This window comes from Rhizoctonia solani, chromosome 4 (genome assembly GCF_016906535.1).
Source record: "Rhizoctonia solani chromosome 4, complete sequence".
Taxonomy (NCBI): Eukaryota; Fungi; Basidiomycota; class Agaricomycetes; order Cantharellales; family Ceratobasidiaceae; genus Rhizoctonia; species Rhizoctonia solani.
In genome coordinates, this window is record NC_057373.1 from 228,180 (window position 1) to 242,451 (window position 14,272).

The 14,272-nt window shown below is 46.2% G+C and overlaps 2 protein-coding genes across 2 annotated transcripts; one reads left to right on the forward strand and one right to left on the reverse strand.

Moving 5' to 3' along the window:
* Nucleotides 1–2,013: 2,013 nt before the first annotated feature.
* Nucleotides 2,014–4,736, reverse strand: RhiXN_00057 (helicase swr-1; the record flags this gene model as incomplete). The annotated part of the gene is made up of 9 exons (XM_043319876.1): nt 2,014–2,038; nt 2,091–2,209; nt 2,498–3,163; nt 3,222–3,446; nt 3,503–3,817; nt 3,878–3,886; nt 3,920–4,409; nt 4,460–4,609; nt 4,657–4,736. The coding sequence occupies 9 exons, from the start codon at nt 4,734–4,736 to the stop codon at nt 2,014–2,016; spliced, it is 2,079 nt and encodes a 692-aa protein (XP_043178888.1).
* Nucleotides 4,737–6,689: 1,953 nt separating this feature from the next.
* Nucleotides 6,690–12,842, forward strand: RhiXN_00058 (Retrotransposable element Tf2 protein; the record flags this gene model as incomplete). The annotated part of the gene is made up of 7 exons (XM_043319877.1): nt 6,690–6,771; nt 6,835–6,945; nt 6,994–7,014; nt 7,069–7,124; nt 8,096–9,422; nt 9,485–9,498; nt 9,558–12,842. 7 exons carry the CDS (start codon nt 6,690–6,692, stop codon nt 12,840–12,842), a joined length of 4,896 nt encoding a protein of 1,631 aa, XP_043178889.1.
* Nucleotides 12,843–14,272: the final 1,430 nt, after the last annotated feature.

Here is a 14,272-nt window from a genome sequence, read left to right on the forward strand (position 1 = left end):
AAAGTAAAGTGAAATCCCAAGGTCCGCGGAATGTAGACACCTCATATAGGTGGCTAGCTGCCAGTCGCCCTACGAAAGGATATCCTCAGATCAGACCACATGGCGGGCCGGCATTCTCGTCTGGTTCTCTGCCAGATATCCTCCAATTGCATACTGACTTCATAAAACAAGGTATCCTTCCCAGAGGCTTTGCGAACTGCAAGGAATTTTTTACGGATTAAACTCTGTTCCTCCTCTTTGTTTGTTGCGACCGCAAGCTAAAGGACGGCGTTCGTTGAGTATGTTGTATGCATAGGACTGGGGATCCAAACCAGGCTCATGAGAAAATAGAAACACTACGCACAACAACCGTATAACACGAAAATGTAGACACAAGCTGCTCCACTGGCGATACACCGGCCACACTCTGGCTTAGCTTCGTCACACTTTTTGCGTCTGCTGCCGCTTAGGGTCTAGATGATAGCAAGTAGTTCTTCGAGAGCTCACCTAACTTTACACATGCTACATCCCAATGTGGATCTGTTTGACATGGCTGGTTATCGCAACTTCGGGTGGATAAGTTCGGGGCAAATTAGTGCTGGACTTATGTCGCAAGTGACATCAACACAGCCCCCAAGCCAAACATCTGACAGCAGGCGCTAGTTACAGCCTTGCTCACTTCAATCTAGTGCACACATCGATCAACATAGTACTCACAAGGCGGAAACACAGACATATCTTTATACAGCCGCCTCAGGTCCTATAGCGATATATTTATGTACATGTTTCGGCTGTTTCTTTACGACATACTGGCACGGTATTTCGTATCTATGCTTTCCGCCTGGTTTTTGTGCGCAGTACCAGCCCGTCGCGCATTACAGCTGACTCACGTACATCAGCAAAAATCGGCTGAAACCCCTGCACCCTGCCTGTCAAAACTAGACAGGATTAGCTTCAGACCCTTGACACCTACACTAAATGGCAATAATCACTTCCAGCCCGCGTCGATTTAGTATTCCGTTGACGGGGAGGCGGGTTCTAGGATAGTGGCTCCTAAATGAGGGGGATTAGAGCAGCCCGTGCCAATCCTGGTATATTTAGCACAAATAGCGCGATTAGCACAACTAGCACGGTTAGAGGAATTAGTGGGAAGTATGGCTCATACCACACAAATCCAAAAGTGTGAAAGACAGACAGTGATTGGCCATATAGATTCCTATCAAAGCCATTTTGAATCAACAAGCAGACACAACTGGCTAAAAATACAGGTGAATAATATTGCTATCAATACAATGTAATGCTACACAGACAACATTTGGAAAGTATGAAGATCAAAATAAGAGTTAATAAAGAAATTCTCAAAGAGTTCTAATGGATCAGCAGTAGGTGTATCAATCAATGGAGTATTTTTGGGTCTACCAAACTGAGGAATCAAATGGCAAGTTTGACAAATCAACGCAAGAGGGATAACTTCCTCAACATAGCGTTTGTCATACTGTTGTGTGTGATGCGTTTGTTTAACCCTATACATGTTCACTTCAACAAGCAGTGCTCTCTGGCTTGGCCCGTTAAATTGTTGGATGTATACAAGTGGATTGTGGATGTTGTAATGAGGCGGGAGCTTGAATATGAGGCAAACTTGACCAATACAATGAGCTACATGTAAAGAATACATTAATTCTCCATGCAGATATGTGCAAAGAATTTAATAAACTTACCAGGCATCCTGTATGTCAGACGGCCAGGGAACTGACCTTGCCCTGGTTCAGCTTTTTTAATCAGAACCGTATCAAAAGTTCCAGGAGAACCCAATGCTGATGGTACTGGAGAAGCATGTACGCAATCAACAAGGCCTGTAGCAAATGCATTGTCAATTATCTGTGTTGCTTTTGGGAAAACCGTCAATCTGTTGTCAGGGGAGAACACCAATGGTATATTGTAATTGTCAAAAAATTTGTTCATATAAAACTCGAAATTGTGGATGCCATACACTTGTGATAGGATGGAAATTGGAATGGGTGGAACTGGACTGATTCAAGCAAGTTGCCAACCCGGAGCCCTGAAAGCAAGGCAATTAACTCAGACAGTATGTGAGGATTTTTGGTACTTACGCAAGGTCCTTGTACACATCTTGTTGAGTTTGGAGATTGTTGGCATACTTGGGAATTGCCCAGTGAAGATATGCATCAAACTTTGCAACGCGTTTGCGTTGCTCAAGGTAAACAGTCATCTGTGCAAAAAAATCATGCCAATTAGTTGCCTTATATGCCTGTTTGGCAAACTTGATATGGAGACGCTTGGGAGTTTTGGTGTTATAGCCATCAGCGGCACCCATTTGCCAAATTGATTCCAAATAATGGATCATTGCGTGAATCTTGTTGATATTGAAGTTTTTACGGATTCCTAATTAAACAAAGACATCTTTGAACTTGTGAAATCAATCAAGTGCTTCATCAAGTAGTTGGAGCATTGCGTCAGTGTGCACAGGGAGTCAAGCATAATAAATAAAATCAATGACCGCAAGAACGGTTTTCAGGACGCAATCCGGGACTAAGCCATGCATGACACCAATAAAGACCTTCTGCATCTGCCGGTGTTTGTCCGCAGTAGATTGCTTGAGAGCAGTAACCCCAGAAAGAAAGTGTTGGAGATTTGAATGTTGTGGCATAAGTTTGAAGCAATTGTTGATTTGGGTAGCGTCTCCAAGCAACGTAGTAACCAGTTTGATGCACCAATTCATAAGATCTTCTTGGAAAACGCCTTTGTGCAGTTGGTGCAAGATATCCGGTGTCAGGCAAGTGAATATGTTTGTGTGAGGTAAATTGGCCCAAAACGGCTTGCCATAGGGTTTCAACCCTTTGGTAACATAGAGTGAGGTTGTGTGGTCCAGTGCTTGAGCTTCAAGCGCATCTGCCGTAGAGCAAGGGTCACAAGGAGGGGGAGGATTAGTGTTGTCAAGGTGGGAATCCCTGTGTTGATCTCTTCCAACCGTGCAACAATGGCATTGGTTCTTTTGACAGCCAGCAATCATTGTCTGCTTGGGGTTATTGGCAATATATGCAGCCAGTATTGGAAAACACCAGCAAACAAATCCATTGCTGCATTCCATTTCAACGCCCTCTGTCCCAGCTTTCACCAATGGTTTGAGAATCATTTGCATACTCTTGTGAAAGAGTTTACATTTCTCAATATAGGTAAGAATTAGCTTTTTTATCCTCTTTGACAAATCTTACAGTCCTCACCTGATTACCCCTCTCCTTCTTTGTAAAGCAGCTGAATTTTGGGACAGGAAGGTAAGCCAACAACATTGTTGTGTAGTTATTGACCTTTGCGCGGATGGCTTTAGGTATATTCCCAATGGTTATGTACACAGGCCAGGCCGATTTTCCTCCCAAAAAATTTGTAAGTTGTGTTGCATCCAAGGATATAATGATTGGAACAACTGTTGCTCCAGGTGGCAGCTTTTGCTACCAAAATAGTACTTGTAAGTGGATTTTGCAAGTGCCATGCATGTTGTACTTACCTGAATTTCATTCCACCAATTGCCTGTCCACATTTCATCAATTTGTCTCTTGTTACCATCCAGGTAGACCTTTTGTGGGACAAATACTAATTGCTTTCCATATGTAACATTTTTGAGGAGCTCTTCAACAACTTTGAGTATATTGCGCATCCATATTTCCACTAATTTGGTAAGCTTTTTTCCATTTGCGCCAGTAATATTGCCAGAAATCCTTTGCGTGACCCGCCGCCACTTTGGACCAGCTGTAGGAAGCTTATCAAGAAGTTTGTTTAATGCATAATTACTTGAAAAGGAGAGTGCACAGCGTTGGCTTATCTGAGGGTTGGAAAACAACAGTGAGCCCTTGACAACTGCATGTTTTGACCTACTACTCACAATAGGAAGCTTGATTAACTTATCTCAAGCTCCTTGACTAACGTCATTTTCAACCATCCATTGTACAAACTGAAATTCCAGATGATTGGCAAATGGGCAAGCTGGCAATATTCCTGCCTGGACCTTCTGCTGATGTAAGTGCTCAAGTTGATTGAGACATTTCCTTATACGTGCTCCAGCCACATTTGACTCTGGTAGGTCCTGGCCCTTGGCTTCACCAACTTTGACCATGCTCACATCTGATGTTGGGCTTATAGCTATATTGTTGTCCACAGACAAGTTCTTGTCTTGAAGCTGATCAAATGGTGAGTAAGCCTTGTAGCCATCTTCAGACTCTACATCCAACAACAATTCAACCTCCATTTCATCAGGGTTGATATTCTCTTGTCCATCAATACTTGAATTGTCTGAGTCAGCATCACTATTGCTGTTGTTGTTGCTGTTGCTGTTGCTGTTGCTGTTGCTATTGCTATTGCCTCTGTCTTTGGTACTGTTTTGTGGCACTGTGTTTTGTGCCAGCATGTCATTCAAGCTGCAATTTGGTGAGTTATTCAGTGAATCAAATTCTACTGAGAAACTTACAACTCTGTAATGATTTGATCTACCTCTGCAGGTAGCCCACGCAATGTCAGAGTGGGATTGGATGTCTCAGCTTTGGTAGGACTAGAGGCAGGCCTTGCAGGAGGGGACAAGTTCCCATGTTGACGTTGCCTATCCATCATTTCCAGTATGCTAACCAATGTAAGTTGATTGTTTTTATTGCACAATAATTCACTAACATTTCTTTCATTTGTTGCCGGAGTTCTTCTTGTGTTGTGGCAATGCCTGGCGGTACGTCTGGGTACCATGTAAGTGCCATACCAAAGTTTGTTGAGTAAAAACTTACTTGTTTCACTTTCATTATGTGGTTGTGAGCCAGTTGCTGGCAATGACAGCTCATAGTCCCCATTGCTTAGTACGTTGTCTTGCCTGGAATATTAATTATTGTCATAAACAGAGGAAAATAGAACTAGCCGGAATTGAACCAGCTTGACCACTAAGCCATAGAGCCCTATTATTCCTCTGCTGACAACCCATGATTACACCTGCTACCCCCCAAATTTGGGCTTGGGCCAGCATGCAACCACTTGTACTGGTCATGTGACTGTGTCCAGGACAATTATGTTATAACCCCCTAACATATACCATTGAGATTGCATGTTTTTTCTGATATTTTTACTATTTTTTCCGAACTGTTTATCTTATGTTTTTTGATCACGTGATCTCGGCGCTTATTATGCCAAGATGCCGCGCTGAGATGCCGTGCCAAGGGCGCCCAGGAGAAATTCACGCTTCTGCGCAGCCTGCAGCACGCTTCTCTTTTCACATAGACTCTTCCTTTCTCACAAGCATTGACCATGTACATACTTTCCTTTTGTCTATATATACAGCAGGAAAATTGCTTGGAGACCCCAAGTCAATTTTACCTTGTCTCATATTCTGTCTTGCACCACTGTAAGGTGGGCACACGCTGGTGGGATTGGGCGCTTAAGGCCGTACTACTACAAGCAACATGTATGTAATCTAACTAATGAGGCTAACTACTTCCGCTTAAGGCGGGCTACTGCTACTAACTACTGCAAAGGGGCCTTAGGCCTGGAGGTGTGGTGAGTTAAGGGGTGGTGAGCATCTGAATACTACTGGGGGCCTGCTACTTAGCTGGCTGACTAATCCTCCTCAATGAATGTGAGACAAGGTAAAATCAACTTGGTGTTTCCAGTTGATTTCCCTGCTGTATATATAGACAAAGCGCACTATCTACATGGTCTGTGCGCGTGAGAGAAAGAAGTACAGATGACAATTGAGAAGCCTGCCGCGGGCTGCATGGAAGCGTGGATTATATCTAAGCGCCCTTGGCACGGCATCTTGGCGCGGCATCTTGGCATAATGAGCGCCAAGATCACGTGATAGAAAAAGTAAAGATAAAGAGTCCATAAAAATACTAAAAATAATAGAAAAATTAGATGAATCCAATGGTATAATTCTTGAGGGTGTAACATATTCATTGAGGAGGATTAGTCAGCCAGCTAAGTAGTTGGCCCCCAGTAGTACTCAGACGTTAACCCCTATACCGCACTCATCACACCTCCAGGCCTAAGGCCCCTTTGCCACTAGCCCCAGTAGCTGTCTGCCTTAAGCAGCAATAGTATAGCCTTAGTACATAGTAAGATTAGCTTTGTCTGTAGTAGTATGGCCTTAAGCGCCTGCCCCACTAGCAAGTACCCACCTTACAGTGGTGTACAACAAATTAACTACTTAGTATACACTTTGGGAATTGAGAAAAACTACGGTGAGTTGGCAAGCAAGGGCTGGGTATGTTTGACTGAAAAATTTGCTGGCTCAGGGTAACACTTTTTTTGAGTTTGGTGACTCCTACAGTACTGAGTATTCCAAAAAATTCTTGTACACCCAGGACATTGGGGGCTGCCATTGTCCATGGCGTTTTAGTGAGTACGCATTTACCTCATTATTTTACCTCATATTGCACTTATGACCCATACCCAAGATATATCACGTGTTTATAGTACAATATTAGCGCAGGAGCTGTTGTGTTGTGGAACTTTGGTGCAACATCCTCCATGTGATCAGACACGTTCAACTTCAAACAGTACCAACTGCTATGACTCACACTTGAAACCAGAAACGCCAGCTCAATGATCCTGGCAATATCAGTATCTTGCAAGCCCCTAAACCACAGAAAAAAGGACAAAACAAAGTCCCAACCGGTGGTGCCACCAACTTAGCCACCCCCAATCCAAACGCAATAACCAACATGGCCTTGGCTGATACCCCCACCAGGGGATCCACTAACACTTCAGGCTTGGAGGCTACTGAATCAACTGCAGCACCCAAGAGTCAGCCACCGCACAAGAAAAAAGTGACAAAAAGAGCTACAATGGCCTCACTGGATGTTTTAGATGAAACCTTGCAAGCATCTCCTGCAAATGCAATTATTGATGCAGCACCAACCAAAGATACTCAAGCCTCAGGTAAACGGAAGAAAATGCGCTTGGCGGTTGCTCAACAAGGTGAATCTGTTTTGTCACATCTTATTCTGAACTAACTTGCACTCTTAGTGGCACTCCAGGAAGCCGTTGGTGCGTTCTTATCTGTATTCTTTATTTTATGATTTTGAGCTTACAATTGAACAGAAAACAAGAAGAAGTTAGCAAAAAAGAAGAAACAGGCCAAGAAGGCCGCATCCACTGTGATTGACAAATCACCCAAAGCAACTTGCGCATTCCTCAAGCGCGCAAAGTGTTATAACCTCCTTAACTATACCATCAGAATCGCCCAAATTTTCTATTATTTTTAGTATTTTTTACGGACTCTTTATCTTTACTTTTTTGATCACGTGATCTCGGCGCTTACTATGCCGAGATGCCGCGCTGAGATGCCGTGCCAAGGGCGCTTAGGAGAGATCCACGCTTCTGCGCAGCCCGCAGCACGCTTCTCATTTGTCCTCTGTACTTCTTTCCCTCACACGCACGGACCATGTAGTTAGTATGCTTTGTCTATATATACAGCAGGGAAATCACTTGGAGACCCCAAGTTGATTTTACCTCGTCTCATATTCATTGAGGAGGCATCAGCCAGCTAAGTAGCCGGCCCCCAGAAGTTCAGCTGACGTTACCCCCTTACCTTTACCTACCGCACCTCCCAGGCCTCCGGCCCCTTTGTCAGCAGTAGATAGCAGTAGAGCGCCTTAAGCGCCAGTAGCATAGCCTTAGATAAGTTAGATACATACGTGTGCTTGTAGTAGTACGGCCTTAAGCGCCCACCTTCACTAGCAAGTACCCACCTTATAGTGGTGTACAACATTGTAAAATTGACTTGTGTAGGCTTGATCAACAACAAGAAGCGCCCCTGTACTAGCACGAGGGAAAATATCTGAACGGACTCCCCTTTCAACTAGAATAATCAAAAAGTTGTTGGTCCCAGATAGTACCAAATTGCTACAAGGCAGACGGTGTCTAATCGCCCGCATATCACGAGTTTTGCCGGAACTCTGCAAGTAGCGCTCCTAGACAGCTGAAATACCTGCTTGCAAAAAACCCGCTCATATCACGATTGCTAGACCTGTTGATTTGCTGTAGGGATTGTTCAACGCTAGGTACTTGACGCAAGGAGTTAGCGAATAACATCTTGCATAAAAACCGCTCATAAGTCCTGCATCAGGCACCTACTCCCCACGCCGTCTCAAAAAAAATTCCATCCACACGCTCTGGCGCCCCTCACCCCTACTCCCGCCCTCTCAGTCAATCCAGTCAACATTCCGTGGCAACCCGCTCCCAACCACCCTCTTGCGGCCCATCACCCCCTCCGCAACACCTGCCTGGAATGGAACCGGAGCCAACCCTTACCTCTCTCCTCGAGGCTATCAACACCCTCACCAGCCAAGTTGGGTCCTTGCAGGCCCAAATCCACTCTCAAGGCCAACAGCTCTCTGAGCTTAAAGCCATATGCAAGGAGACCAACAACCTTGTTGGCGACAAGGACCAGGGCGGAGCCCAAGCCAAGCCTGGCCCATTGACTGGGCCTGTTACCCCTCCTACCCACTCAGGGGGGGAAGCACACACTCCAGGCACGGTTAGGCCTGGGCTCAAGGCCCCTTTCAGGCCATCAAGAGGAACAGGGTTCGATTCAGAGGAAGAAGAGGAGCCCAGACGCCCCAAAAAAGAACCTTGCAGCACGCCTAGGAGCCTCAGCTCCCTCACCCCCTTTGACACGGGGTCCAGCGTAAAGCGCCCCAAGATGGACCTCCCAGATCCTTACAAGGGAGAAGTCAGGGGCCAAAAAGCCACTCAATGGCTGGATAGGATGATGCTCTGGGTAGCCCTCCATTGTGATCAATTTGACGAGGAGGAACAAATGGTTGTGTGGATCCTATACCACATGACTGACAAAGCTGCCGACTGGGCACTCCCCATCATTGGGACAATCATCAAGGGCAAGGGAAATCCCCCTACCACCATAACGGCCTTAACAGCCAAATTTAAGGAAGCCTTTGCAGATCCCAATGCCAAGAGGGCAGCCGCCAGAAAGATTGCCGCGCTAACTCAGACCACAACCACGGCTGAGTATGTCACCAAGTTCCGCAATCTCATGGCGGAACTTGATTGGAATGAGGAGGCCTATATCGCCCAATTCACGCGCGGCCTTCACTGGAAGGTCAAGGAACTGCTGTCTACCAAGGATAGCATCCCGGACGACCTCAAAGCCATCTTTGCAGCGGCAATCAAAATTGACAATATCCGCCGCAAAAATGAGGAGAATCGCCCTAAAAAGGCACCAGCCAAGTCCCCGGCCACCGTGGCCACCTCCACTACCACCACCAGGGTCCGCCTATCCAAGGACCCCAATTACGTCACTCTGGAAGAACGGGATTGTCGCCGCGCATCAGGACTTTGCGTCAAGTGCGGTCAAAAGGGCCACGGGATTAAACAGTGCCCCAACGGCTGGAAAGCCACAATTAAGGAGGTTGCCAAGGTGGCAGAAGAAGAGGGTTTGGGAAAAGATTGAAGTCGAGGACTGCTGCCAAGCCCCCGACTAACAAGGACAATATAGATAGAATCGAATTTGTAAATCTAGGACTAGATTCAAATAAAAACCACTGCTCTTCATCAATCTATATGTCCAGAACTTCCCGGCAGAACCTTTGAAAACACTAATAGACTCAGGAGCCACATCAAACTTCATTTCCCCCTTGATTGTGGAAAAATACAAAATCCCAAAAACCCAACTCGAAAATCCACAAGTTGTGAGAATGTTAGATGGTACCATTTCCCAGACTGGTTGCATTTGGCACCAGGTCCACATCACAGTTTCGGCCAATGGCCACACCCATTCCATACCTTTTCTTGTTTGCCCCATTGGCAACACCCCGGCAATCCTTGGCATGACTTGGTTAACGGCAGAAGCTCCCCTTATTGACTGGCAGCAGGGACTAATCACCTTCCCTGAACAAGCACAGATTGCCTCCGAGGAAGAAGCGGACCCAGACCCCTTAGCAGACCTTCCCCCTCAGTACCATGAGTTTGCTAAAGTATTTGGCGAAGAAGAATTTAAGGTCCTACCCCCTCACAGGGAATACAATATTGCAATAGACCTTGTTCCTGATGCCAAACTTTCCCCAGGGCCAATTTATGGAATGACTGACGCAGAATCAAGAGCGCTGAAGCAGCACATTGATGAAGAACTGGCCACGGGCAAAATCCATCCTAGTACCTCCTCTGCTGGTGCTCCAGTAATGTTTGTCAAAAAGGCCGACGGTTCCCTCAGGCTGGTTGTTGATTACAGGAAGTTGAATGACGTTACCCATAAGAACGTATATCCCTTACCAAGGCAGGACAACCTCATGGCTAAACTTAGGCATGCCAAGGTCTTCACGAAATTGGACTTACGCTGGGGATATAATAACGTTTGGATCAAGGAAGGTGACGAATGGAAGACAGCTTTTAGGACTAAATACGGCCTATTTGAGTACCTAGTGATGCCCTTTGGTCTTACCAATGCCCCCGCAGCGTTCCAACACTTCATGAACAATCTGTTTAGGGACCTCATCAACGTCACTGTGGTTATCTACTTGGATGACATCCTGATCTTCTTGGAAGACCCCAAGGACCACCCAACCCATGTCAGGGAGGTCCTATCACGGCTATTAAGGAATCAGCTGTTCTGTAAACTCTCTAAATGCCACTTCCATGTTACAACAGTAGATTACCTTGGCATTGTCATTTCCCCAGCTGGGTTCTCAATGGACCAAAAGAAGATCAAGGCCGTCACTTCCTGGCCCACGCCCAAAACTGTTAAACAGGTCCAAGCCTTTCTAGGGTTTGTCAACTACCTTAGGCGCTTCATTCCCAATTTCAGCTTGGTTGCCCGTCCCCTCCACAACCTCACAAAAAAGGAAACCCCATGGTCGTGGAAAATCCAAGAAGAAGAAGCGTTTCAGGAGTTGAAATCTCTGGTTACTAAGTCCCCGGTCCTTATCCACTCCAAACCTGACCAACCGTATTACCTGGAAACTGATGCGTCAGGAGTAGCTATGGGAGCCATCCTAAGCCAACAAGGGGAGGATAACCGCCTTCACCCAATTGCTTACATGTCCAAGTCCTTCTCCGGTGCAGAAGCTAATTATGATACCCACGATAAGGAGCTCCTGGCTATTATTAAGGCACTGGAGGAATGGAGGATATTCCTGGAGGCAACAGATAAACCAGTACAGGTGTTCACAGACCATCGGAACTTAGAATACTGGATGCAGGCAAGGACATTCAACCGGCGACACGCGAGATGGCGCATATTCCTGAGCGACTTCAATTTTGAAATCCACTACCGACCAGGGAAACAGTTGGGAAAGCCAGACGCATTGTCCAGACGATCAGACTATGTTGACAACCCCTTGGAACCAGAAGTCATGCTTCCAGCAGAAGTCTTTGCAAACACATCTCAGGAAGAACTGGAGATTGTCACAGAAGTACGCTCCAAACTAAGGGAAGATCCCTCCCTGGACCCCATCATCCAGTTCCTGACCGAGGATGCCGACAATGCTCCCCCATCAATAAGGAAGGCGTACAAAGATTACGACTGGGAAGAGGACCTCCTCTGGTACCGGGGAAAATTGGTAATTCCAGACAATGAACCCCTGAAGGACAGACTCCTCAGAGAATTCCACGACTCCCCCCTAGCAGGACATCCAGGTCAACAAAGAACCCTTGAACTCCTAAGTTGTAACTACTGGTGGCCTGGCATGAAGTCTACCGCCAAGGAATGGGTAGAATGTTGTCCTATCTGCCAAGCCAACCGACGCGCTCATGTTCCTGTCATCGCCCTTAAACCCCTAGAAGTCCCCCCTTATCCGTTCCACACCATCTCTTATGACTTCATTACAGGGTTTCCCAAGTCCCAAGGTCACAACGCTATACTGGTGGTAATAGACTCCTTTTCCAAATTTGGCCATTTCATCCCCACTTCCAAAAAGGTCACAGCAAGGGGTCTGGCGGATCTATTCATTACCCACGTCTGGAAACTCCATGGACTACCTGTCAAAACAGTCTTGGATAGAGGAACTACCTTCACGGGGAAATTCCTAAGGGCACTTTACCAGCGACTAGGAGTGAAACCAGCATTCTCTTTGGCTTATCACCCAGAGTCAGATGGGCAAACGGAAAGAGTCAACCAGTTCATTGAATTTTATCTACGCTCCTACGTGGCAGCCAACCATTCTGATTGGGCAGCTTGGTTACCTTTGGCAGAATATGCGTACAATAATGCCAAACACGCAGCAACAGGAAAAACACCCTTTGAACTGATCTACGGACAAAGCCCGGTGATGAACCCTTCCAACGTCCCAGCCAACGTACCAGAGGCAGACAATGTAGCAGACACACTAGCCCGGGAATGGAAGGAAGCCAAGTCAGCCCTCAGATTAAGCAAAGAACGGATGACCAGGAACCAAGGAACAGTACCGGAGTACTCGATAGGAGAGAAAGTCTGGCTGGATGGAAAGAACGTAGAACTCAGGACCAATTCAAACAAGTTGGACCCCAAACGTCTTGGTCCCTTCAAAATCCTTGAGAAAATCTCCAGCCACGCCTACCGCCTAGAACTCCCAGAAACTCTAAAAATCCATGATGTCTTCTATGTTGGGTTGCTATCGAAAAGCCACGAGTCACCAAGTCAACCATTTCCGGAACAACCTCCCCCTGAAACAATAGAAGGAGAGGAGGAGTATGAAGTTGAACAGATCATCGACTCAAAACGTCAACGGGGAAAGTGGTTCTACCTGATAAAATGGAAAGGTTACGGTGCAGAAGACAATTCATGGGAACCCAAGGAAGTCCTGGAGCATAGTCAAGAGGAGATCCAACGCTTCAACAAGTTGCGCCTGAAAAAGGCTTGTGACTCCGCCAAGAGCCTTTAAGGGGGGGGCAATGTTATAACCTCCTTAACTATACCATCAGAATCGCCCGAATTTTCTATTATTTTTAGTATTTTTTACGGACTCTTTATCTTTACTTTTTTGATCACGTGATCTCGGCGCTTACTATGCCAAGATGCCGCGCCGAGATGCCGTGCCAAGGGCGCTTAGGAGAGATCCACGCTTCTGCGCAGCCCGCAGCACGCTTCTCATTTGTCCTCTGTACTTCTTTCCCTCACATGCACGGACCATGTAGTTAGTATGCTTTGTCTATATATACAGCAGGGAAATCACTTGGAGACCCCAAGTTGATTTTACCTTGTCTCATATTCATTGAGGAGGCATCAGCCAGCTAAGTAGCCGGCCCCCAGAAGTTCAGCTGACGTTACCCCCTTACCTTTACCTACCACACCTCCCAGGCCTCCGGCCCCTTTGTCAGCAGTAGATAGCAGTAGAGTGCCTTAAGCGCCAGTAGCATAGCCTTAGATAAGTTAGATACATACGTGTGCTTGTAGTAGTACGGCCTTAAGCGCCCACCTTCACTAGCAAGTACCCACCTTATAGTGGTGTACAACACAAAGGCAACTATGACTAATAAACAAGCTGGCAGTGCTACGCCTTGCCCACCAGCCTCTGCTGCAAGTACAGTCACTTTATCCAGAGTTACAGTACGTAATGCCTAGTTACTCCCCACTGCCTTTATACTAATTATGGCTATTGACTATTAGGATCACACAATCAATGATCCAAGCAAGGTCAGCAAGCGCGCTGCACTGGGTCAGCTGGTTTGCACACACCTATTGGCCGCCACGGCCACATCCACAAGCATCATATCCACAGCCTCATCCCTTAGCAACCTCAGCCCAGGCTGTCATGACCCAAGAGGCATGGACACAGATACCCTAATATTCTATTATCATTTTATCTAAATTTTACGAATTATATGGACCAGGGGATGTTCCCAACATGACCACAGGCCATGCAGGACTCCCCTGGCAGAGCAATCAACATGGAATGTGAATGGTCCCTTTGTTTAGCCTGTTAGCTTTGTCCTCTGGTTACTTAGTTACCATATGTCCTTAGTTGCATTGTTCTATTGTTCTCTTAGTTACCCATACCTTTGTAGTATGTCTTCTATTGTTCTCTTAGTTACCCATACCTTTGTAGTATGTCTTCCATTGTTCTCCTTTGTACTTTACAGTTCCCTTGTTCTGTATGATGTATATAATGAAGGGAGAGTTCTGGCATTCAGACCAGAACTTGACCTCCTGTCAATCTACTGACTACCCTCCCCACTCTCCTGCTCTACTCTAAGGGGTCTTGTGCCATATTTGGCAAGTAATCTCTCTATCTAAAAGTGTTGGTTGCAGTCTTCTGCTTATCCCCAAAGCCAGCACTGCCTCTTTAGGCATATATCCCATTCTTCATTAGTC